The 25,020-nt window shown below is 40.3% G+C and overlaps 1 protein-coding gene across 2 annotated transcripts in view; it reads left to right on the top strand.

Annotated features, from left to right (window-relative positions):
• Window positions 1-25,020, top strand: part of PHACTR4 (phosphatase and actin regulator 4) — a 103,211-nt gene that overhangs the window by 39,889 nt on the left and 38,302 nt on the right. The window contains exon 3 of one of the 2 annotated variants that reach the window (XM_036256902.1): window positions 9,044-9,346. The exons of the other annotated variant lie outside the window; for it this stretch is intronic. Within the exon in view, the coding sequence (XP_036112795.1) occupies window positions 9,301-9,346 (46 nt within the window). The 5' untranslated portion in view covers window positions 9,044-9,300. The remainder of the gene's footprint in view (window positions 1-9,043; window positions 9,347-25,020) is intronic. 2 annotated transcript variants of the gene reach the window in all.

The following is a 25,020-nucleotide window of genomic DNA, read 5'->3' as shown; positions in this document are numbered from 1 at the left end:
TACCCTACCTCTATGTCTCTGGGTCTGTTTTGTTCATCAGCTTGTTTTGTTCATTATATTCCACAAATAAGTAAGATCATGTGATATTTGTCTTTCTCTGATTGGCTTGTTTCGATTAGATAATACTCTCCAGGTCTCTCCATGTTGTCTCAAAGGATAAGAGATCTTTCTTTCTTATAGCTGCATAGTACTCCATTGTGTATATGTACCACAGGTTTTTTATCCATTCTTCTATTGATGGACATGGGCTGTTTTCAGATCTTAGTGATTGTAACTAGTGCTGCTATGAACATAGGGGTGCATAAATTCTTTCTGATGGGTATTTCAGGCTTCTTAGGGTATATTCCTGGAAGTGGGATCACTGGGTCAAATGGCAGTTCCATTTTTAATTTTTTGAGGTAACACCATAGTGTTTTCCATAGTGGCTTCACCAGTCTGCATTCTCTCACCAGCAGTGTACTAGAGTCTCCACACCCTCACCAGCACTTGTTTGATGATAATAATTTGATTTGCTTGCCCAGTGTCACATAGTGGTTTGAAGTTCCATCAGTGTCATTTATATCTTCCTCTCACCTCCCTTTTTCCCTCATCCCCATATCCTATAAATCTTTTTGCTCAATTATTTTTTTTCATCTCCATTCAGCGAATTCTCACTTTATCTAGGTCTGCCTTTCCCATTTACTCCACTGTACTCCAAGAACTTGCCATATCTTTAACCCAACCATAGAAAAATCCTTTTGTCTTTCTTAACGGAAACTTTCCTGTTTAATATAATTTTTTTTTTTTTTTATCCTCACCCGAGGATATTTTTCCATTTTTTGTACAGATAGAGTGGGAGGGAGAGAGAGGAAAGGAGAGAGAGAGAGAAACATCGACGTGAAGGGACAAATCGAGTGGCTGCCACCCGCACAACCAACCAGGGCCGGGGACAAACTGCAACCGAGGTACGTGCCCTTAGCGGGAACTGAACCCGGGTCTCTCCGGACCGCAGGCCGACGCTCTAACCGCTGAGCCAAACTGGCCAGGGCTAATTTATTTTTTTTTAAGCATAGTTTATTGGCCCTGGCCGGTTTGGCTCAGCAGTTAGAGTGTTGGCCTGCGGTCATGAGAGACCCGGGTCGAGTTCCCGCTAAGGGCATGTAAGTCGGTTGCAGTTTGTCCCTGGCCCTGGTTGGTCGTGCAGGTGACAGCCACTTGATGTGTCCCTTTCACATCAGTGTTTCTCTCTCTCTCTCTTCCTCTCTCTCCCTCCTACTGTATCTGAACAAAAAAAGGAAAAATGTTCTTGGGTGAGGATAAAAAACAAAACAAAACAAAAAAGAATAGTTTATTGCCCTGGCTGGTTTGACTAAGTGGTTAGAGCGTCGGCCCACGGACCAATGAGTCGCGGGTTCGATTTTAGTCAAGAGCACGTGGCCCTGGTTGGGGTTGTGCGGGAGGTAAGCAATCGATGTGTCCCTCTCATATCAGTGTTTTTCTCTTCTCTTACTCCCTCCCACTCTATCTGAAGAGAAATAGAAAAATATCCTTGGGTGAGGATTAAAAACAATAGTTTATTGAGTTTTAGAGAGAGAGAAAGGGAAGAGAGAAAAACATCTATGTGTCAAATCAATCGGCTGCCTCCTGTACTCCCTACACTGGGGATCGAGCCTGAAACCTAGGCATGTGCCCTGGACTGGAAATGGAACTAGCAACCTCCTGGTGCACGGGACAGTGCCCAGCAAACTGAGCCACACCAACCAGGGCAATTTCCTATAACGCTCTCCTCAGTTCTCGAAGCATCTTCCAACCTCTAGGGCATTCATTAAAACTTACTGTCTTCAAAACAAAAACTTTTAAGAGAAAGTAAAAAGGCAGTGCCCATTCCTAGCCTTAAGTTTTTTCATTCCATGGAGCTGAAAACAGCCCTGCCAGCATAATTTCAGTTTATTTGTCCCATGAACACAGCCCAACATATTGTAGACTTGTAAACATACACATTACTTCATGCTTGTCATATATGTATGTAGCTCTATGACATAAAAGTGTGTCAGAACTTCCTGTTTTTCCTAAAGAATTGTGGTGTTTAAACTTAAGCTGGTGTTTAAACTTAAACATTTACTCCCTGGTCGGTTGTTCAGTGGTTAGAGCGTTGGCCCCTGGACCAGTGAGTCATGGGTTCGATTCTAGTCAAGGGTACATACCTTGGTTGCGGTTTGTCCTGGGCCCTGGTCGGGATCGCGGGAGGCAACCTGACAATGTGTCCCTCTCACGTCAGTATTTCTCTCTCTTGCCCTGGCTGGTTTTGCTTAGTGGTTAGAGTGTCGGCCCGCAGACCAACAAGACCTAGGTTCGATTCTGGCCAAGGGCACATACCTTGGTTGCACTTCATCCCCGGCCCTGGTCGGGGTTGTGCAGGAGGCAACCAGTCGATGTTTCTCTCTTTCTCTCCCTCGCCCTCTTCTCCCTCTCTCCTACTCTGTCTAAAGATAAATGGAAAAGTATCCTCGGATGAGGATTAAAAAAAAATACATTTGCGAGGGGGTGATTCGTTTATATAAAGACTATAAGTGGCCCTGGCTGGGTGGCTCAGTTGGTTGGAGCATCGTCCGTTACACTGAAATGTTACAGGTTTGATTCCTGGTCAGGGCAGGTACTGGAGGCAACCAGTCAATGTTTATTGCTCACATCAATGTCTCTGTCTCTCTGTCCCCTCCCCCCCCTCTCTAAAAATCAATTAAACATATCCTGGGATGAGGATTAATGAAAGAAAGAAAAAGTCTAAATGGGGTGACAAGTAGCCAAATATAAGCACCTTCAATCATCAGACTCTTTAAGGGTCTCTTATTTAATCCTCACAACAACTCTGTGAGTAATTATGTTTTACAGATGTAGAAACTGAGGCTCATCTAAGTTAAGTAACTTGTTCAGGGTCATTTAATCATTAAGTGGGAAAGCTGAAATTTTACAGAGTTATTTGTGACTCCAAAGCCTCTGCTTTTTTTTGTTGGTAAGCCATGCTGCCTTCTGGAAGGTGGGGATAGAGTGGGAACTAGTTATAGTATTTGATGTGTTTGGGGGTTTTTTTTGCATCCAATGAGCCAGCCACAGAAGGAAACCAGTTGTTACTTGGGATAAGTGGATGAGTATCTGGTGATACCACTGGCCGAGCATTAACTTTAACCTCTGTATCTTTCAGCCTGTTCTTCAGGCTAGTTCACATGAGGTACAAATGTTTTCTGCTGTGTATCTTGAACCTAACAGTAGTGATTATATGAGGTTTTATGTAAATATTCACCTGACAAATCTGTCTCCTTTGAAAGTTACTACTTACAAAGCAGTAAATTCTCAAAAACGATTCTGAGCATGCCATTTTTACCCACAAAAGCTAGCTCTCACAGCAATCTCAGGATTGTTTGGAATAATAGAATAGTTCCATGGTCTCTACATTTCTTCCAGCCTCCATCTGCAGTACTTTTTACCTTAATTGTCTTTTGTTACTAGATTGTCTTTGAGTAAAGCTTAAAATTGAAGAATGCTTTTCTTCCCTTCCAGTCAAGGTTAATAATTACTTGTCTCATGCCCACTGTGCATTAAGTTGTGTCAAGAGTTGAGAGTTTGAGGATAAATACGTCATGGTCCCTGCCCAGGATATATTTCTAGCCTATTAGAAAAGTCTGAAGATCACTGTAACTCAGGGTACTAGGTCCAGTACAATCAGTCATGACCAGCTTTTTACCTGTTCAGTCTTATCTCTTGATACTTATTCCTTTTTCTCACCTCTGTCATTCCTTCTATGACTGACTTTCAGTTTAGATCTCACTTCTTTCACGATGTTTTCTGTGACCTCTCAGAACAAAGCTAGTTGTCCACACCCCAACAAGATGTGTTTGCACAGTATCTAAATACTCATCATACTCTATTGTAGATCCTATTTACTTGGACTATAAGCATGTAAGTACAGAAGCTGTTGTTGTTAGCACCAAACACATTGCTGGGCACATAACCAGTGATCAGTAAATCTTTATTGGAATTCTGCTTGAGTGACTAAGGAAAGGCTTATAATACTGGAAGCAACATCTGAGCTAGTTCTCTTAAAGGATGCTTAGGAGTTTCCTAGATGGATCTGGGAAAGAAATTTCAGGCCAAGGGAACCTTTGTACAAATAGATGAGACCGTGAAGAGTTTACAAGTGACTAGCAAGGCTTTCTAATATCCACATGGATTTTTAGACACAAGTTATTGGTTATAGAATATCTCCTATAACTATCCAGAGCCAGCTAGATTAGAATTAGAGTATGGGGTACAGAATAGGAAACTGCTCCTTCCTCCAATTATAAATCCAGAAGTTGAAAATTAGTCTTTTACTTATGTATTTGTGTGACCTATTAACTTCTGTTGGTCAGCCTTTCCTAGAGGAAAATCACTTTTTCCTAACCTCCCACTAGAACACACCTCCTTGAGACATCTCAGGCCATACAAAAGCAGTATGCTGAATTAAGCTGAGGGAGATGTGATTAAAATAGCTAAAAGCTTACTCTTCTAGGTAATCCACTTTATATTGGTACTTTAGCATAAAGCACATTTATTTTTTTTTATTTTTTATTTTTCTTTAATCCTCACCCGAGGACACTTTTCCACCCCTTGTACAGATAGAGTGGGAGGGAGAGAGAGGAAGAGAGAGAGAGAGAGAAACATCGATGTGAAAGGGACACATCGAGTGGCTGCCACCCGCACAACCAACCAGGGCCGGGGACAAACTGCAACCAAGGTACATGCCCTTAGCGGGAACCGAACCCGGGTCTCTCCGGACCGCAGGCCGACGCTCTAACCGCTGAGCCAAACCGGCCAGGGCGCGTAAAGCACATTTAAAGGAAAGTGTTAAACTCTCCTGATTGATCTTGAAAGTGTTTACTGAAAATATAAAGCGTGTTTTCATGTTACTGTATGGTACGACGTGCTTGCCAACAGAAAGTTTTGGAGATGTAAATGTCATTAAAGGTTCTGGGTGCTCAGCTCTTCATAGGATATATGCAGTATTTACAAACAATGAGGCTCTGGTTAGAAGGCTTCCCGTATTGTCTAAATCTGAACTATAGCTTAGATTCCTTTACCTGTTAACCTTTATTTTATAAGGATTGCTTGCTCTTTCCCTAAATAAAATAGGAAGAGATTAATAAACCTTTATCTGTCACCTCCCCAATTCCTTGAGGCAGTAAGCTGTAGCAGCAGTTCTCAACCTGTGGGTCACGACCCCTTTGGGGGTCAAACGACCCTTTCACGGGGGTCGCCTAAGACCATCTGAAAACATATTTCTGATGGCAATTCATAACAGTAACAAAATTACAGTTATGAAGTAGCAACGAAAATAATTTTATGGTTGTGGTTCACCACAACATGAGGAACTGTATTAAAGGGTCACGGCATTAAGAAGGTTGAGAACCACTGCTATGGAGGAAACTTACTCTAAAAAGAGAGTATCTTTTACTAGGTGACAATTAAGTATAGTTGTGTATTTCTTAGAAAATTAAAGTGAGACTTCTCTTTGCATTCCTAAAATATAATGCATGGAAAACTAGAATGAATTCAAGGCTTTGATTGTTGAATTTTAAAGCCATTAATTGGCCATTATCTTTCTCTCTCTCCACTTGTCTGCTTTTTCCAGTTATAAATATTGTTGGTCAAGGAACATTTATTGGCTTGATACACAGTCAACAGAATTAGCATTTTTGAGAGATTTCTTGTTGTAGAATATGGACTTTCTTGGGAAATGAATATATCTTTAGGAAGTAAGTGCTTCCTTGACCATTTATATAAGAGCTAAAGTGAGTCCTGGAGTTAGAATTAAGAGACTTAGATTGACCATCAGTTTTCTTTTTCTGTAAGGAGCAGGAAATTGAGCCAAATGATCACTAAGACTCTTATCATTCTTTTTTTTTTTTTTTAAATCCTCACCCGAGAATATTTTTGCATTTTTTGTTCAGACAGAGCGGGAGGGAGAGAGAGGAAGAGAGAGAGAGAGAAACATCGATGTGAAGGGACACATCGAGTGGTTGCCACCCGCACGACCAACCAGGGCCGGGGACAAACTGCAACCGAGGTACGTGCCCTTAGCGGGAACCGAACCCGGTCTCTCTGTACCGCAGGCCGACGCTTTAACCGCTGAGCCAAACCGGCCAGGGCTATCATTCTTTTTTTTTAATCTTCACCCGAGGACTTTTTTTTTTTTTTTTTTTTCATTTATCTTCAGATAGAGCGGGAGGGAGAGAGGGGGAAACAGAGAGAGAGAAATATTGATGTGCAAGAGAGACATCAAGTGGTTGCCACCCACACGATCCCAACCAGGGCCCGGGCCAAACTGCAACCGAGGTGCATGCCCCTAGTGGGAACCGAACCCGGGCCTCTCTGGTCTGCAGACCAATGCTCTAACCTAACTGCTGAGCCAAACTGGCCAGGGCAGTCATTCTTTTGTCTTTAAGTTTTATTGCTACTTTCACAGTAACCTAAAATCAGCCTTGAGCCAAGCCAAGATAGACATTTAAATTTGGCAAGTGGTAAACAGTAGCTATAGCAGGATCCATAAATCTGTCTGTTCTACTCTTGTATGGTCTTGTCAACACAGATTTTACAGTGCTGTTTCGGGGGTGGGGTGGGGTGGGGTGGGGTGTGTGTGTGTGTGTGTGTGTGTGTGTGTGTGTGTAATGTGCCTGATTTAAACTTACTGATAGTAATACTTTTGTCTGGAGTGTTCTATCTGTTTGATGTTTCTTTACACCAGCCCTGATTGTGTTCACACTTCCTCCTTGGCCTGTGTATTCCATTTCGTCTTTGGATTCATGATACAGAGATGTCATCTTCCGTTTCTGACTAACTTGTTTGTAATGACTAAGTTTTTTGTCATGTACCATTATCCTGCTGCTCTTGACCTGGCCTCTCCTTTCTTGACTTGTTTTTTTTTAGCTGTAAGAACTGTGATAATTATTTATTGCATTTATTGAGAGCTTTTTATGTGCCAGGCACATTGCAAAGGGTTTATTTTATGTTCATGTCATTTCATCCCCACAACTGCCCTGTACTATTCAGTATTGTATTGCTTATGTTACAAATTAGAAAACCGAAACTCAGAGAGGTAAAGTAGCTTGCCTAGTGTTACCACTTGAGTGATAGATCTGAAATTAAAATTAGTTTGCCTCCAAAGCTTATCCTCTTAACTTAAGAGGCTTAAGCAATATGCTGTATTATCTTCATGATGGCGGTGGTGATGATGATATGAATATAATATGTTGAGTACCTATGGGGTGCTGGGCAATGCATTTGCCACCTTTGGCCATCCCCATTTTACAGAGGACTGCTCTTGCATATGTTCCATTTTTAGGCTAATATATATAAGTGCCAGGGTTTGAAGGTATTGGACATTCTTACATTGGAGTATTCTTTCAATGTATTTTTATTTGTACGCTCTTTCCTATTTTAATGGTCAATATTATAATATTTTCCTGACTACTAATAGTATTAACAATTAAATGTTGTCTAAGTATTTCTACACTTTTTTTTTCTTACTGATGCCTTAGCATTGTCATTTTTCTACTTGTTACTTTTGCTTTTTTTTTTCTTTCTTCTGTATTAAAGCAGAAAGTGTGGATATGATAAAGAGGCAAAGGAGAAAGTGCTAAGGAAAGGCAAAAGAAACGTCCAGATACTAGAAATCTTTCTGTGATCTCAGTTTGGAGAACAAAGGTTTAAACTAAAAGCTCTGTGTTTTGGGTAGCTGTCATTTGTTTTTTTGTTTTGTTTTAATTTTTTCTTCTTAAACAAATCTTGGTTAAAAGCATTTTTTTTTTCTTTATTGATTTTAGAAAGAGAGAGGAAGGGAGAGGGAAAGATAGAAACATCGATGACAGAGAGCATCAGTTGGCTACCTCCTACGTGCTCCCCACTGGGGATTTGGCCCACAACCTGGGCACATGCTCTGACTGGGAATCAAACCAGCGACCTGTTGGTGCATGGGTCGACACTCAACCACTGAGCCACACCTGCCAGGCTGAACTTAAAAACTCCATGACATAAGACCTGGGATTTGACCTCACTAGCTTTAGTTTTTTTATTTGATAATAGGATAAATAATATATTCTTCAAACACATGGTTATTTGTGGTGATAAATATATGAAATAACCAATGTAAAACTCCTTAATATAATGCTCAAATTGTTAGTTCCCCATTTACCTTCAAGTGTTTGTGAAATAATCCAGAGTATGTGGCCAAACACTGGTAAGTTTGTGTTATGTGTGCCTTTTTTACATTTAGAATATTTAGTGTTCTCATGTACAGGCATGTATGTAAATAAAAATTCGTCAAGCTGTATTCTTAATGTAGATGTATTTGCCTATATGTAAATTAGTTATATCGCAATGAAAATGAAAAATCAGCATGCAAGCTGGACTTTAGGTTACTGCATGTGGTTAGCTGATATTTTCATGTATTATATCCAACACATGGGACTACTCCTTTGTATTCCCCAAGATCAAATATAGTTACTGAGCTTTAGCAAAAAGAGAAATATTATATAATACCTTCCAAATATTTATTTCAAGTTTACTATCTTAGTAAGCAAAATTTTGAGAACTATTTCTTTTTATTTTTAGAAAAGGTATACTCAATCTTAAAATAATGTTCCTAATATTATTAATTTCCAGTATGTAGATCTTATCCTGCTTTAGATATGCCACTCAGAGGTAGGAAATACCATTTTAGAGCAAGCAGGGAAATGTGAGAACAGTCTGATACTTTTAAGGCAAGCCTGTATCTAAAACATACCTTTAAATGGATGTCTGCTCCCATTAGCCTGCTACACATAACCGTGATTTTTTGGTGTGTGATTAAATTTACAAGTTCTTCTTTGGGAGACTCTTGAGCAAGCTTCCTTTCTTCTGTGTCGAAAGTCTGGAGAGCAGGAACCAAGCTCAATATCAGGAAAAGTAGGTGTGGACTTTTAGGGCTGTGCCGCTCAGAAGCTAGAATGTGGTTGGCAGTCTCCTCCCCTTCCTGCACTTCTGCTCTTCACAGTGTGCACCCTGGAATGACAGGCATTCCTGTGTGAAGAGAGCCAGCGTGAAGACGTATTTATAAGAACCTCAAGTGCCCAGGCCGGGATAGAGGGAAAGAGAAACTCCGGCAGATTGACCTCATGCCATTTCCTGATGTTTGGCAGTGACACTGAGAGAGGAGTGCACGTTCCCTCCTTATGTGGATTTATCTTTTAAGAAAAATTCGCTTTGGTCCGGGACAGTTTGTTGTCGTGAGATACATCAGACAATATAATCATGGGGCAAGCTGATGTCTCCAGACCGGTAAATCCAGATGCAATTGGTGAGTAATAAAAGGCGAAGAAATAAAATCTTGACAGACAAGGCAGATCTACAGGTGAAGTTGAATATTTTATAGGGATTTGAATATAAGGATTTTGATGTTTATAATTTTGGAACATTTATAACTTTGTGAAGAGTAAATGAAAAATATTAGTTATTTTTCACTTAGTTGTATTAATCTACCACACAGTTTTGTTTTACTCGGTTCCTTTGGAGTTTCTTTTTATATAACATTGCTAGGAAACCATCTGTTAATTTCTTGCCTTTGCAGAAGATAAGTAAGTGCTACAGAAACTTGTATTTAGAATTCAGTGGTGTTTTACTAGTATTTTGCAGGGCTTGGGCAATGGATAGATATATGTAGGGTAGAACTAGAACTGTTGACTTCCACAAACAGGACCATTTTAATCTTATTTTTAATCCTCACCTGAGGATATTTTTCCATTTATCTTCAGACAGAGTGGGAAGGAGAGAGGGAGGGAGAGAGAGGGAGAGAGAGAGAGAGAGAGAGAGAGAGAGAGAGAGAGAGAGAGAGGGGAAAACATCAATGTGAGAGAGACACATCAATTGGCTGCCCGCACAACCCCCACCAGGGCCAGGGATGAACCACAACTGAGGTATGTGCCCTTGACTGCAATCGAACCCTCGACTCTGGTCTGCGGGCCGACACTCAAACTGCTGAACCAAACTGTCCAGGGCAATAGGACCGTTTTAAAGAACTGACTTAATTTTTAAACTTAGTTATACAATTTTAAAATAAATCTCAAGTTTTTTCCATTTTGGTGGTGTTTCCATTTCTCATGAGGCAACCCTTTGGTATAAATTTTTCTGAAGTCAGTGCTTTACATTTGAAGTGGTACTATCTCAGAGAAAACTAGAGATCAGACTGATAATTGTAAATGTAGCTCAGTTTCAAAGCTTTTAAGGGAAGTGGAAGTCCATTGTTACTAAAGACTCATTTTTCCAAACTTCTGGGGTTTTGTATAAGATGAAGATGGAAAAATAGTTTTAAATGTATGTTCATTAAAGGATTGTTAAATATAAGTAAAGTAAAGAGACTATGTGAATCATTTTTTTGACATTAATCTGTTTCTTAAAAAGATGTATACCTTTTCTTTGACTTAGGAAGCAGTAGAAAACATTGTCAGTCCTAGGCTGTTTTTTTTCCTTCCAAAATGAAAAATGTTGGTGACTTTAAAGAAAGATATAAAAATGTGGGAACACAGGTAACACTTCCAAATGTCTCATGATTTAATGATTTAGTTTCTAAAGGTATGTTTTCTCCTGAGAACTTGCCAGATGAAATTCCTATAAAGTATATTTCATGTTTTACTGAATCTGAGGCACATGGATTGTAAAGTAAGTCATTTAGCAAATAGATATTTAACATTTTTTTCCCTCATCTGAGGACATTTTTTCATTTTTTGTTCAGATAGAGTAGGAGGGAGAGAGAGGAAGAGAGAGAGAGAAAGAGAGAGAGAGAAAAAAGAGAGAGAGAGAGGGAAACATCGATGTGAAAGGGACACATCGAGTGGCTGCCTCCCACATGACCCAACCAGGGCTGGGGACAAACTGTAACCGAGGTACGTGCCCTTAGCGGGAACTGAACCTGGGTCTCTCTGGACTACAGGCCAGTGCTCTAACTGCTGAGCCAAACCGCTAGGGCAGCAATAGATTTTTAACTGAAGGCAGGACTTGTCTCACTTTACCTTCTTTGATCCCCAGCTCTGGATCCATATCAATTCACTAACTTACTTTTAAAAATATATAAGCCCTGGCCAGTTTGGCTCAGTGGTTAGAGTGTCGGTCCAGGTTTGATTCCCGGTCAATGGCACGTACCTTGGTTGCAGGTTCGATCCCTGGCCCTGGTAACCAATTGATGTCTCTCTCTCACATCAATGATTCTCTCTCTTTCCCTCCCTCCCTCTCTTTCACTCTATCTAAGAATCAATGGAAAAATATCCTCAGGTGAGGATTAACAATATATATATCTCTACATACACAATTATTATATATATATAATTTTTTATAAATAGAAAAAGGTGTAGAGAAAAATGTAAAGGACCCTCTAGGGCCTCTACCCAGCTTTAGAAATGAAATTTGAAACAGAGATATGTCCTACATCTTTCTCTGTGTCCACATTCCCTTATGATGACATTTTGAGTCTTTGTTCTCAGAGGTAACCACTCTCCAGAATTTGGTGACATTAATTTTGGGCTACTAAATTCTCCTGTGGTTTCTACTCCAAAGATTAGTTCTTTATTCACAGTTATAATAAGGACCTAAATAATGCTAGGCATTTATCTATGAGATGAAAATGAGAGGTATAAGCAGGTATAACTTAATGACAGGTGGTGATATTTATGAAGAATGCCAATCTAACATTTTATATACTATACAAAAAATTTCATCTTAGTAGATCAAGTTTGATATCTCTTATGCTTCTAAAGAAAAGTGAGAATCAAATTCATCGATTTTTCTTACTACCAAGTATCACTAATAAGAGACCTATAAAGAAGAAATAGAGCCCTGGATGATTTGGCTCAGTGATTAGAACATCGGCCCTTGGACCGAAGAGTCACGGATTTGATTTCGGTCAAGGGCATGCCTTGGTTGTGATTAGGTCTCTGGCCCTGGCCAGGGTCATGTGGGAGGCAACCAGTCGATGTGTCTCTCTCACGTTGATTGTGTGTGTGTGTCTCTCTCCCTCCCTCCCTCTCTTTCTCTCTTTCTCCTCCCACTCTGTCTGGAAATAAATGGAAAACTATCCTCAGGTGAGGATTTAAAAAAACAAAAAACAGCCCTGGCTGGTTTGGGTCAGCGGTTAGAGCGTCGGCCTGTGGTACAGAGAGACCCGGGTTCGGTTCCCGCTAAGGGCACGTATCTCGGTTGCAGTTTGTCCCCGGCCCTGGTTGGTCGTGCGGGTGGTAGCCACTCGATGTGTCCCTTCACTTCGATGTTTCTCTCTCTCTCTCTCTTCCTCTCTCTCCCTCCCGCTCTATCTGAACAAAAAATAGAAAAATGTCCTCGAGTGAGGATGAAAAAAAAAAACAAAAACAAAGAAGAAATGGAAATCATTCAGATACCTAAATAAAATTTTTATATTCTCTCTAGATTTAATTTGGGGGTTTTTATTACTTACAATCTAGAGAATTTCTAGGTGACTATAAGCAGTTTTAATAGACAGACTCTATATACTTTGTAATTCAGGATACATTCTATTTGAGCAAATCAGAACTGGGTCATGAAGGCTTAACACTGACAACTTTGAAGACATACCATTGTTGTTTCTTTTTTTTTTTTTTTTCCTCACCCGAGGATATTTTTCCATTTTTTGTACAGATAGAGTGGGAGGGAGAGAGAGGAAGGGAGAGAGAGAGAGAGAAACATCGACATGAAGGGACACATCGAATGGCTGCCACCCGCACGACCAACCAGGGCCGGGGACAAACTGCAACCGAAGTACGTGCCCTTAGCGGGAACCGAACCCGGGTCTCTCCAGACCGCAGGCCGACGCTCTAACCGCTGAGCCAAACCAGCCAGGGCCATTGTTGTTTCTTTATCCTCACCCGAGGACATTTTTGCATTTATCTTCAGATAGAGCAGGAGGGAGAGAGGGAGGAAGAGAGGGAGAGAAACATTGATGTGAGAGAGACACATCGACTGGTCGCCACCCACACAACCCCAAACGGGGCTGGGACAAACTGCAACCGAGGTACGTGCCCTTAGTAGGAACTGAACCTGGGACTCTCTGAGGGTCCACCGGCCAACGCGCCAACTGCTGAGCCAGACCGGCCAGGGCCATACCATTGTTTTAAAGGCTTTTACCAAACAATTTTTAATGAAATTCAGAAAGCATTTCATTGGGTAAGGTGTCTGAAAAGTCTTACCAGATTCTTTAGGAGGATAAATCCAAAGTAAATTAAGATATAAATAATTTGCTTATGGTTCTAGGCCTGTAATATAGTAGTAAATTTTGAGCTTTAAAATTGATGGATGCCCTGGCTGGTTTGGCTCAGTGGTTAGAGTGTTGGCCTGTGGTCCGGAGAGACCTGGGTTCGGTTCCCGTTAAGGGCATGTACCTTGGTTGTGGTTTGTCCCCGGCCCAGGTTGGTCGTGCAGGTGGCAGCCACTCAGTGTGTCCCTTTCACGTCGATGTTTCTCTCTCTCTCTCTCCCTCCCTCCCTCCCTCTCTCCCTCCCTTTCTCTCCTTCTCACTCTGTCTGAACAAAAAATGGAAAAATGTCCTCAGGTGAGGATAAAAAAAAATAAAATTGATGGTACTAATTTTGGGCAAGCCAAGTGATGTAAAATAAGTTACTGAATATATTGAATTAATTATTATTATTAATAAAAATTACTATTATTTTTAAGGCACTGTGAATGTTATAGTAGACCCTGTATAGGTGAAACTCATATCTATATTCCTAAGAAGTTTACTTTCTAGTTGAGAATTTAAAATATTAAAAGAAAAATTCAAAATATTCATACATTTGTTTAAGGTAAGACATACTTCTTTTTTTCTAAGTTAGTGGACTCCCTTGACTTACGATGGATGTCCAGAGCTGTTAACCAATAGGAGTCTGCTTTCAAACAAACTTTGTTTGAGATTCTCATGCATATTTATGAGCTGTTGTGTCAGTATCCATCTAGAGTTTTTACCATAAGATCTTTCTAACAACTGGTGAACTAATTGAGTATTCAACTGCTGAGTAGGAATTTATGCTGTGGTGTCCATTCAAGAAAATAAGTAGTTATCCTCAGCAGTTCTTTTTTTGTTTTCATCCTCACCCGAGGACATTTTTCCATTTTTTGTTCAGATAGAGTGGGAGGGAGAGAGAGGAAGAGAGAGAGAGAGAAACATTGACGTGAAAGAGACACATCGAGTGACTGCAACCCACACGACCAACCAAGGCTGGGAATAAACTGCAACAAAGGTACGTGCCCTTAGCGGGAACCGAACCCAGGTCTTTTGGGACTGCAGGCCGATGCTCTAACCGCTGAGCAAAACCAGCCAGGGCAACAGCAGTTCATATTTAAAAAATTATCCTTAAGTGTAATATGTCCATTGGAGAAAGTCTATAGATTTACTCAGATAAAACTTTAAAAAATACTTTCATTTTCTTGATCGACATAAAAGCTTTTTCTTCGTTTGCTAGAATTCTTTACTTTGCATCATATTCAAACAACCAACTGCCCTGGCTGGTTTTGCTCAGTGGTTAGAGCATCGGCCCGACTAATGAGCTGTGGGTTTGATTCTGGTCAAGGGCATGTACCTCAATTGTGGTTCGTCCCCAACCCTGGTCAGGGTCGTGCAGGAGGCTGCCAGTCGATGTGTCCCTTTCATGTCGATGTTTTTCTCTCTCTCCCCCCACTCTATTTGAAGATAAACAGAAAAAATATATCCTTGAGTAAGGATTTAAAAAAATAAAATAGCCCTGGCCGTGTTGGCTCAGCGGTTGGAGCGTCGGCTTGTGGTACAGAGAGACCCGGGTTCGGTTCCCGCTAAGGGCACGTACCTCGGTTGCAGTTTGTCCCCGGCCCTGGTTGGTTGTGAGGGTGGCAGCCACTCGATGTGTCCCTTCACATTGATGTTTCTCTCTCTCTCTCTTCCTCTCTCTCCCTCCCGCTCTATCTGAACAAAAAATGGAAAAATGTCCTCGGGTGAGGATAAAAAAAAATAATAATAAAAATAAAATAAAATAGCCCTGGCCAGTTTGGCTCAACGGTTAGAGCGTTGGCCCGTTGACCAGAGTCCTGGGTTCCCTTCCCGCTAAGGGCATATACCTTGGTTGCAGTTTGTCCCTGCCCCGGTTGGGGTCATGTGGGTGGCAACCAGTCAGTGTGTCTCTCTCACATCAATGTTTCTGTCTCTCTCTTCCCCCCTCTTCCCCTCCTGCTCTATCTGAAGATAAATGCAAAAAATGTCCTCAGGTGAGGATAAAAAATAATAATAATAAATAAAATAATAAATAAGTAAATAAATAAAATAAAACATAAAGTAACCCAGCAAATTAGCACACGTCCTTAAATTAGGTACAAGACCAAAGAATTTTAATAAGCTCTCTCCAACCAGTTAGTCTGGAACTTTCCTTCTCTTTGCCTTTCTGTTTCCCATCTCTAGCTTTTTCTTGTCTTTTCTTTTTTGACTTCACATACCTTTTATTTATTTTTTAGCCTCTTTTTTTAAGATTTTTTTTTTTATCCTCACGCGAGGACATTTTTTTCTATTTTTAGTTCAGATAGAGAGAGGAAGAGAGAGAGAGAGAAACATGGATGTGAAAGGGACACATCGAGTGGCTGCCACCCACACAACCACCCAGGACCGGGGACAAACTGCAACTGAGGTACGTGCCCTTAGTGGGAACCGAACCCGGGTCTCTCTGGACCGCAGACCGACGCTCTAACTGCTGAGCCAAACTGGCCAGGGCTAGCCTCTTTTTTTCTGTTTCTTTTACATAGGAATTTATTGTTTTGAAAGATACTGTATTGTAATATTTCCCATTACCTACATTCCTTTTTCCATTGTTACTTGATTCATTTTGCTCTGAAATCTCCTGTATGTGATAATGGGAGTAATTCTGGGAATGATGATTTAGAAATATATTGTTATTTGGAGGCAAAATTAGTAAGGAGATTGCTAGATGAATTTAATGTAACTATATAACAATATTAACAGGAATAAATAATAGGTGGGTTAATTAAAAATAAACTTTATAGGACTTCAAAGAAAAATACATTATTTAGTCATCAGAGTTATCAGAGACATTTCTCATACTTGTATAAGTCTAACAATAAGTACTTTATTCTGAGAAAGAAGGAATAGGTATACTTTCTGCATGAAATCCAGGAATGAGGAAGAAGTGATAGTATAGGAGTCTATCTTGGACTCAAATTTTCTGCTTTCGAATGTGTAATACCAGTAAAAAAAATTATTGCCCTGGGAAGTGTGGTTCGATGGTTAGAGAGTCAGCCCTCCCACCAAAGGTTGAGGGTTCGATTCCCTGGCAAGGGCATGTGCCTGGGTTGCAGGTTTGATCCCAGTCCAGTTGGGGTGTGTGCAGGAGGCAACCAATCCATGTGTGTCTCTCTCACATCGATATGTCTCTCTCTCTCTCTCATTCTCTTCTTTCCTCTTTCCCTTATCCCCTCCTCCTTCCTTTCCTCTCTCTAAGTCAATGGGAAAATATCTTTGGGTGAGGATTTAAAAAAAAATTATTGTGCCCTCTTTCTGCTCCATTGGATTTTCTGAATAACCTATTGTCACAACAATTTATTCCTCTATTTGCAAGTAAACTTTGGAAAATTTTTGTTTGTTTTATGACATAATAGATTATATTCTGGCACTTCACTATAAAAACTTCCCTTACCCTGGCCAGTGTGGCTCAGTTGGTTGGAACATCATCCTGTTCACCAAAAGGTGGCAGGTAGATTCCCAGTCAGGGCACATACCCAGATTTCAGGTTCGATCCCCAGTTGGGGCATGTTTAGGAGGCAATTGATCATTGTTTTTTTCTCACATTGATGTTTCTCTCTCCCTCTTCCTTCCTTTCTCTCTAAAATCAATTTAAAAAGAAAAGAAAAACTTACTCTTAACTTGGAATATTTATCAAAAATATATATATATCAAGTTGCCAAAGGTGAAGCAGCATCACTTCTTGATGCAGTCATGAATATTTTCCCAGAGTTTGAATCTCAGGCCTAATTGTACCTGCAATTACATTACATAGAGAGAGAGAGAGAGACCTCCCTGACTATCAATTCTTTCTATTTCCCAAAGGTCAGAACTGTGCAGTACTTCCAAGTAAAGTTATGGTCCTGTACTAGACAAAGCCCTCTTTGTTCATAAGTGACAGCTTTTGCTTTCTGTAATTTTGTTGCAGTTTTTTAAAATAGTTCTTTAAATCCAATTACCTATTTTTCAGAAGGCAATAAGTTACAATAATGTAAGTACCACAAATTAATGTTCTCTGTTTACAAAGTTCTGATGCTGTTAAAATGCTTGTATAGCCCTGGCCGGTTTGGCCCAGCTGTTAGAGCATTGGCCCGCGGTCCAGAGAGACCCGGGTTCAGTTCCCACTAAGAGCACGTACCTCAGTTGCAGTTTGTCCCCATCCCCGGTTGGGGTTGTGTGGGTGGCGGCCAGTTGATGTGTCTCTCTCATGTCTATGTGTCTCTCTCATGTCGATGTTTCTCTCTCTTCCTCCCTCTTTCCCTATCACTCTATCTGAAGATGAATGTAACAATGTCCTTGGGTGAGGATTAAAAAAAAAAAGAAATGCTTGTATAAAAGGAAGATCTGTTACAAGCTAGATGGGCATGAAAGATAAATAAACAGACGGAATAATTAGATAATAAATGGAATGAAATGTGCTATATATAAGTCAAGTCATTATGCTGTACACCTTAAACTTACAAAAAAAATTGGTACCTCTTGATAATAGAGTATATATGTCTTGTTGCACAAAACTATAGATTTAAAGTTTTTGGACAAGTAATTGATTATAATAAAAATTCCAAGGGTAAAATGGGACTTTATACACTTTCTTTTTTTTATTTTATTTTATTTTTTTCCTCACCCGAGGACATTTTTCCATTTTTTGCACAGATAGAGTGGGAGGGAGAGAGAGGAAGAGAGAGAGAGAGAGAAACATCGATGTGAAAGGGACACATCGAGTGGCTGCCACCCGCACGACCGACCAGGGCCGGGGACAAACTACAACCGAGGTACGTGCCCTTAGCGGGAACTGAACCCAGGTCTCTCCGGATCGCAGGCCGACGCTCTAACCGCTGAGCCAAACCGGCCAGGGCGACACTTTAAATAAAGATATTTAAAAATACCTGTTAACGTATAAGAACTAGAGGTAGAGGCCATCGGTATGGCTCGGTGGTTGAGCCTTGACCCATGCACCAAGCGGTCGCCAGTTTGATTCCTGTTCAGGGCACATGCCCAGGTTGTGGGCCTGATCCCCAGTGGGGGGCATGCAGGAGGCGGCCAATTGATGTTTTCTCTCATCAATGTTTTTATCTCTCTCCCTCTCCCTTCTTCTCTCTCTAAACATAAATAAATAAAATTTTTTTTTAAAGAAAAGAAATAGAGGTAGAAGTAAGACCCAGTAATTTTATTTCTTATTACCAAACCTATTGAAAGGGAAAGGGTAGTGAAGGCTATGTTGAAAACTAAGTTTTCTGTAGACTCCAGTTGCCTTCCAACATGGATGATAAGGAATTGTTTGTAGCCCTGGCTGGTTTTCTCAGTGGTTAGAGCATCAGTCCTCAGACTGAAGGGTCAAGGGTATGATTCTTGGTCAAGAGCGCATACCTGGGGCCTAGGCCGGTTTGGCTCGGTGGTTAGAGCATCAGCCTGAACCAGTGAGTCGTGGGTTCAATTCCGGTCAAGGGCATGTACCTTGGTTGTGGTTTATCCCCGGCCCTGGTTGGGGTCGGGGGGAGGGCAGCTGGGCGGTGTGTCTCTCTCACATCAATTTTTCTATCTAAAAGTCAATGGGAAAATATCCTCAGGTGAAGATTAACAACAACAAAATATATCACCCCAGAAATTCACCTGAAACGGCTAAACTTGAACAAAAAACTTGAATTAAATGTTGGCCAGAAAAACCTGGGGGTTTAAGAAAGAAACCACTAAAACTCTGCATAATACATGATATAAGAAACAAGCCTATGAAATGTGAGGTGCTACCACTTGAATGAGGTAGTAAATAGTTTAAATACCAGGGCATAGTTTCAGGGTACTTTTCAAACCGGAAACTCCAAACTCTAATTTGATTAGTTATCTTACGCTCCCAACCTCCACCCTCTCCAAAAAACATCAAGACCTCCAACTCTTTTGTTTTTTGGGTTTTATTTTTTTATTTTTTTATTTTTTTTATCCTCACCAGAGGACATTTTTCCATTTTTTGTTCAGGTAGAGTGGGAGGGAGAGAGAGGAACACAGAGAGAGAGAGAAACATTGATGCGAAAGGAACACATCGAGTGGCTGCCACCCGCACAACCGACCAGGGCCAGGGACAAACTGCAACCGAGGTACGCGCCCCTAGCGGGAACCGAACCCGGGTCTCTCAGGACCGCAGGCCGACGCTGTAACTGCTGAGCCAAACCAGCCAGGGCAAGACCTCCAACTCTTTGACTTGCTTTTTTTTGTGACCTGCAGCTGACTCAAAGAAAAAGGTGTTTTCTTTGAAACACACAATCATAAAACTAAAGCTACCATCCTGCACCCTATTTTCTGTTAAACAAAGGGAAATGTGGAGGGAAACTACCTTGTGGGCTCTCATGGAAAGCAGCGGGTTGTAAGGCCATTTTAAATTTCATAACTAGTTTAAACTCAAAACAGTGGAATATCCTAATCTGACTCCAAGCGTGTATTTCTTGTCAAATTAGACATGGGAAGTAGATGGTCATAAAATCTGAATTGTTGAGAACAGGTGGTTGATGTACAGATTTGCTTGTGAACAGTTTCAAACTCACCTCTCTCTGCCCTTTATTTATGAGTGTACAACAAATCTGAGAGATAATTGTATCAAAAATTAAAAAAAGAGGTCTTTGGCCAGTTTGGCATCTGTTAGAGCCTTGGTCCTCAGACCAAAGAGTCGAGGGTTTGATTTCTGGTCAAGGGCACATACCTTGGTTTCGGGTTCGATCCTCTGACCTGGTCAGGGTTGTGCGGGAGGCAACCAGTGGATGTCTCTCTCTCACATCGATGTTTCTCTCTCTCTCTCTCTCCCTCTTTTCCACTCTATCTAAAAAAAAAAAAAATCAATGGAAGAATATCTTCAGATGAGAATTTTTTAAAAATTAAAAACAAGAAAAGGAATTGTTTCTAAGTACTTGAATATACATTTTGTTGTATAATTTATTTGTTAGCTTTTTTTTATTTCTGTTGCAGTTTTCTAAGTGATGTAATTGAATTTTCTTTCCGTCAGTCAAAAATTTATAGTTAGAAACTTGAACTGGTGTACCAGTTTTAATGGACCCAAGAATGTTCAAGAGATTAGTGACTTTTGTTAGATCTCTTCAGCCACTGTTCTCAAGGATTTATACATACTTTAAAAATCTTCATTCTACAGCTGGAAAGTTTATACCTGGTAAATTTAGATCACCTTTAAATTTTAAATCCTTTACCACAAGATTGTACTCATGGCAAACAAGGGTGGTTTACTTAAAAAATGCAGGGCTAGCCCTGGCCGGTTTGGCTCAGTGGTTAGAGCGTCGGCCTGCGGTCCAGAGAGACCCGGGTTCGGTTCCCGCTAAGGGCACGTACCTCGGTTGCAGTTTGTCCCCGGCCCTGGTCGGTCGTGCGGGTGGCAGCCACTCGATGTGTCCCTTTCACATCAATGTTTCTCTCTCTCTCTCTGTTCCTCTCTCTCCCTCCCACTCTACCTGAGCAAAAAATGGAAAATGTCCTCGGGTGAGGATAAAAAAAAAAAAAAAATGCAGGACTAGAAAGTGTTGTTTGGGTAACACAAATCTACTCACTTTAACATGTGTCACTACTCCAAATACCAAAGAAATATGTCCTTGAGTGATTTACTTTGCTTACTATTTCAGACTATGATTTTCATGTGGGAAATAATTTATTTTTATAGGAACCTAATGTTTAGAAAGAATTATTTTCTTTTGTGTATTTATGTATATGCTAGACTTCATTTATTAACTGTAATGGTTTGAAAGCTCCTTCTTCCCATTATGAAAGCCATACATGTTTATTGTAAAAAATATGTAGGAAGCTAGAAGGAAGAAACATAAATCTGTCATAATCCTGCCATCACAATATATTTACATTTTAGTTCCTTCCATTCTTCTTTTTAACATATTTTAGCATAGTGTAAATAATGTGGTATATAATTTATGTATATTCTTATATTCTACTTTTAATATAGGATTATTACTCCAGAAACTTCATTTTAATGATTATATATTGTTTTATATAAATTTTTCAGTTTATTTATTCATATACCTATTGTTGTACATTAAATTCATTCCCAATGAATAATTTGTATACAATTGTAATTAAAATTTAAAAAAATATGTGCATGACCCTAGCCACTATTCTAGTTATAAATAATGCCTAGTTAGATAACAAAAGAATATATGCCTAAATGGAATTTGATAGTGGGAGGCCAATACCTGTTTCATAGACTCTTCAAAGTTGGATTTAGGCAGACTGCTGAGTAGGTCTTTCCTATGAATTTAACAATTAGTCTACTTTCAGTCTGCTACCTTCCCTTCTTCAAAATACTCTTGAACTTAATAGAGTCGGCTTGACTGGCTGCCTCCCCGCTGTCATTTAATTATTTGAAGATCCCATCCTTCCTATGTAGGACACTTGATGGAGTCAAGTTTTTGTAATTTCCCTCTGGTGTCAGCATAATGGATTTGGGGTGAAAAGAGAAGATGATTTACTTCATTCCCTTTTCATTAGGAATGATTAATCTGCTTCCTCTTTCTTTTTCTTTCTTTCTGTTTTTTCTTTTCTGATATCTTTCATGCATGAAAACACTCCCTTGATCCAGAATTTATTTCTTTCAGGAGGCACCTACCTAAGCAAAGAATGTGTGGGAAGAATTTTATCAACACTTTATTTTAATCAGTATAGGTGTTGCTCTTGAATAATGGCTAAAAGTTGAGTTTCCAGAGCACTCCCAGACTAGTCTCTGCCAAAAATGCCTAATAGTATGACTTCAGAGTTCTTTCCCATGTATGTTATCAACAGCATAAAGATGTAAATCCCATATAACTTATGTGTGTGCAAATAGAAACCATCCAAAGAATGAAACATACAAAGAAAAGCAGTCCAACGGAGGGGAAAAAAAGCCAAACAAATGACATTTATAAAGTGCTAAAATTAAAGGAACCAAAAAACAAAAACAAAAAAACAAAAACCTCCCAACTGAAAATACTGTACCAGGTGCAAATATCCTTCAAAAATGATAAACTAAAATTATCCTAGTTGGAAGTACAGAATTGCAGAAAGAAATGCAGAGTACCTGAAAAAGCAAATATGTAGGAAATACAAAATAATATTGCTTGTCAAAACAATGCTTTCTGTGTTTTAATGGTATGTATATGTAGAAAAACATGACAATGACAAAGAGCAAATAGAGTTGAAATGTAAAATTCTGGCATTGTTCAGTAAGTAGTAAATGTACTAACTTAATGTAGATTGTTATAAGTTAAGAATGAACAGGCCCTGGCTGGGTAGATCAGTTGGTTAGAGCATTGTCCCAATATGCTAAGGTTGGTTCAATCATCAGTCAGGGTACATACAAGAAGCAACCAGTGAATGCATAAATAAGTGAAACAACAAATCAATCTCTCTCTCTCTCTCTCTCTCTCTCTCTCTCTCTCTCTCTCTCTCTCTTTCTCTCTCTCCCTCCCTCCCTCCCTCCCTCCTTCTCTCTCTCTCCCTCCCTCCCCCCCTTCCCCTTCTATTCTGTCACTCTCAAATCAGTCTTTTAAAAAAGAATGCACAGAACAAGACAAATAGGAAATGAAGAGAAAAATGATAGAACTAAACTCTTTAAAAGACAGCAATTGTCAAACTAGATAAAAAACAAAATCAAGGCAAAAGTGTTATTAGAGTGATATGGGGCATTTTCATACTAATACGATCAATTCAATAGGAAGCTATAACTCTAAATGTGTATGTACCTAATAATATAGTTTAAAGTATATCAAGCAAACATTAATAGAACTAGACAGAAAAATTCACATGCATTGGTAGAGATGTTAACATACCTCTCTGAGTAACTGATAGAACAAGCTGACAACAAATCAGAAAGGGTATTATTGATTTATATAATATAATTACCCAGTTTGACTTAATTGGCATATAAAGAACACTACACTCAGTAACTGCACAGTACACTTTCTTTCCAAGTGCAGTGGAACATAATATATTATAAATCTTGAAAAAAACCTGCAAACTTTTATATTGATTATTCTTAATTTAAACTATGTTTGAAACTAAGAAACACAGGCAGATCCTCACAATACTTCTGTAGGAATATTGTGAGTAAGAAACACTAGAATGATGCCATGATTTTCCAGTTTATTTTTCTTCAACAAAGTGTTAGGTTACAGGCATAAAGAGAATGTCTGCCTCTGTCTCTTTTAACATGTATCAGGTTTCCAGATAATCTGGGGTTAGGATTTAACAAACCTGTGTGTAAGAATGACCTGTGTAGAATTTTATTTTTATTTATTTTTTTAATCCTTACACAAGGATATTTTTCCATTTATCATCAGATAGAGTGGGAGGGAGGGAGAGAGAGAAATATCAGTGTGAGAGAGCCACATCGACTGGCTGCCTTCTGCACGACTCGACCAAGGCCGAGATAAACTGCAATCGAGGTACAGGCCCTTGGCTGGAATCAAACCCGAGACTCATTGGTCTGCAGGCCAATACTCTCTACTGCTGAGCCAAACCGGCCAGGGTCTGTGAAGATTATTATTATTATTTTTTTTAAGCCTAACCCGAGGACATTTTTGCATTTATCTTCAGATAGAGTGGGAGGGATAGAGGGAGGAAGAGAGAGAGAGAAACATTGATGTGAGAGACACATCGAGTGGCTGCCACCCACACGACCCCAACCGAGACTGGGGACAAACTGCAACCGAGGTACGTGCCCTTAGTGGGAACTGAACCCAGGACTCTCTGGTCCATGGGCTGATGCTCTAGCTGCTGAGCCAAACTGGCCAGGGCTGTGAAGATTTTTAAAAACAGATTTCTAGGTCGCACCTCCTGGAGATTCTGTATTTTGAAAGGGTAATTCCAAAGTATGTAAACATATTTGAGTCACTGAAGTAGTGTTCTGTTTGTCATATGGAGAGGAGGGGGTTGAGTGGGGAGGATATGAGAATATAAGAACATGAATGGCACTGGCCGGTTTGGCTCAGTGATTAGAGTGTCAGCCCGCGGACCAATGAGTCACGGGTTTGATTGCTGCCAAGGGCATGTACCTCGGTTGCAATTCGTCCCTGGCCCTAGTTGGAGTCGTGCAAGAGGCAGCCACTCGATGTGTCCTTTTCACGTTGATGTTTCTCTCTCTCTCTCTCTCTCTCATCCTCTCTCTCCCTCCCACTCTATCTGAACAAAAATGGAAAAAACGCCCTGGCCAGTTTGGTTCAGCAGTTAGAGCATCGGCCTGCGGTCCTGAGAGACCCGGGTTCGGTTCCCGCTAAGGGCGTGTACCTCAGTTGCAGTTTGTCCCTGGCCCTGGTTGGTCGTGCGGTGGCAGCCACTCGATATGTCCCTTTCACGTCGATGTTTCTCCCCCTCTCTCTCTCTCTCTCTCTCTCTCGTTCCTCTCTCTCCCTCCCACTCTACCTGAACAAAAAATGGAAAAATGTCCTCAGGTGAGGATAAAAAAAGGAAAAAAAGAAAAAGTCCTCGGATGAGAATTAAAAAAAAAAAGAATATAAATGGCCCTAGCCAGTTTGGCTTAGCGGTTCGAGCATCGGCCTGCAGACCAGAGAGTCCAGAGTTCGGTTCCCGCTAGAGGCACGTACCTCGGTTGCAGTTTTTGTCCCCGCCCCGGTTGGGATCGTGTGGGTGGCAACCAGTCTGTGTGTCTCTCTCTCATTGATGTTTCTCTTTCTCTCTTCCCCCCTCTCTCCCTCCCGCTCTATCTGAAGATAAATGCAAAAATGTCA

This window comes from Molossus molossus, unplaced genomic scaffold (assembly GCF_014108415.1).
Source record: "Molossus molossus isolate mMolMol1 unplaced genomic scaffold, mMolMol1.p scaffold_m16_p_12, whole genome shotgun sequence".
Taxonomy (NCBI): domain Eukaryota; kingdom Metazoa; phylum Chordata; class Mammalia; order Chiroptera; family Molossidae; genus Molossus; species Molossus molossus.
This window is presented reverse-complemented; position numbering and strand designations above follow the sequence as displayed.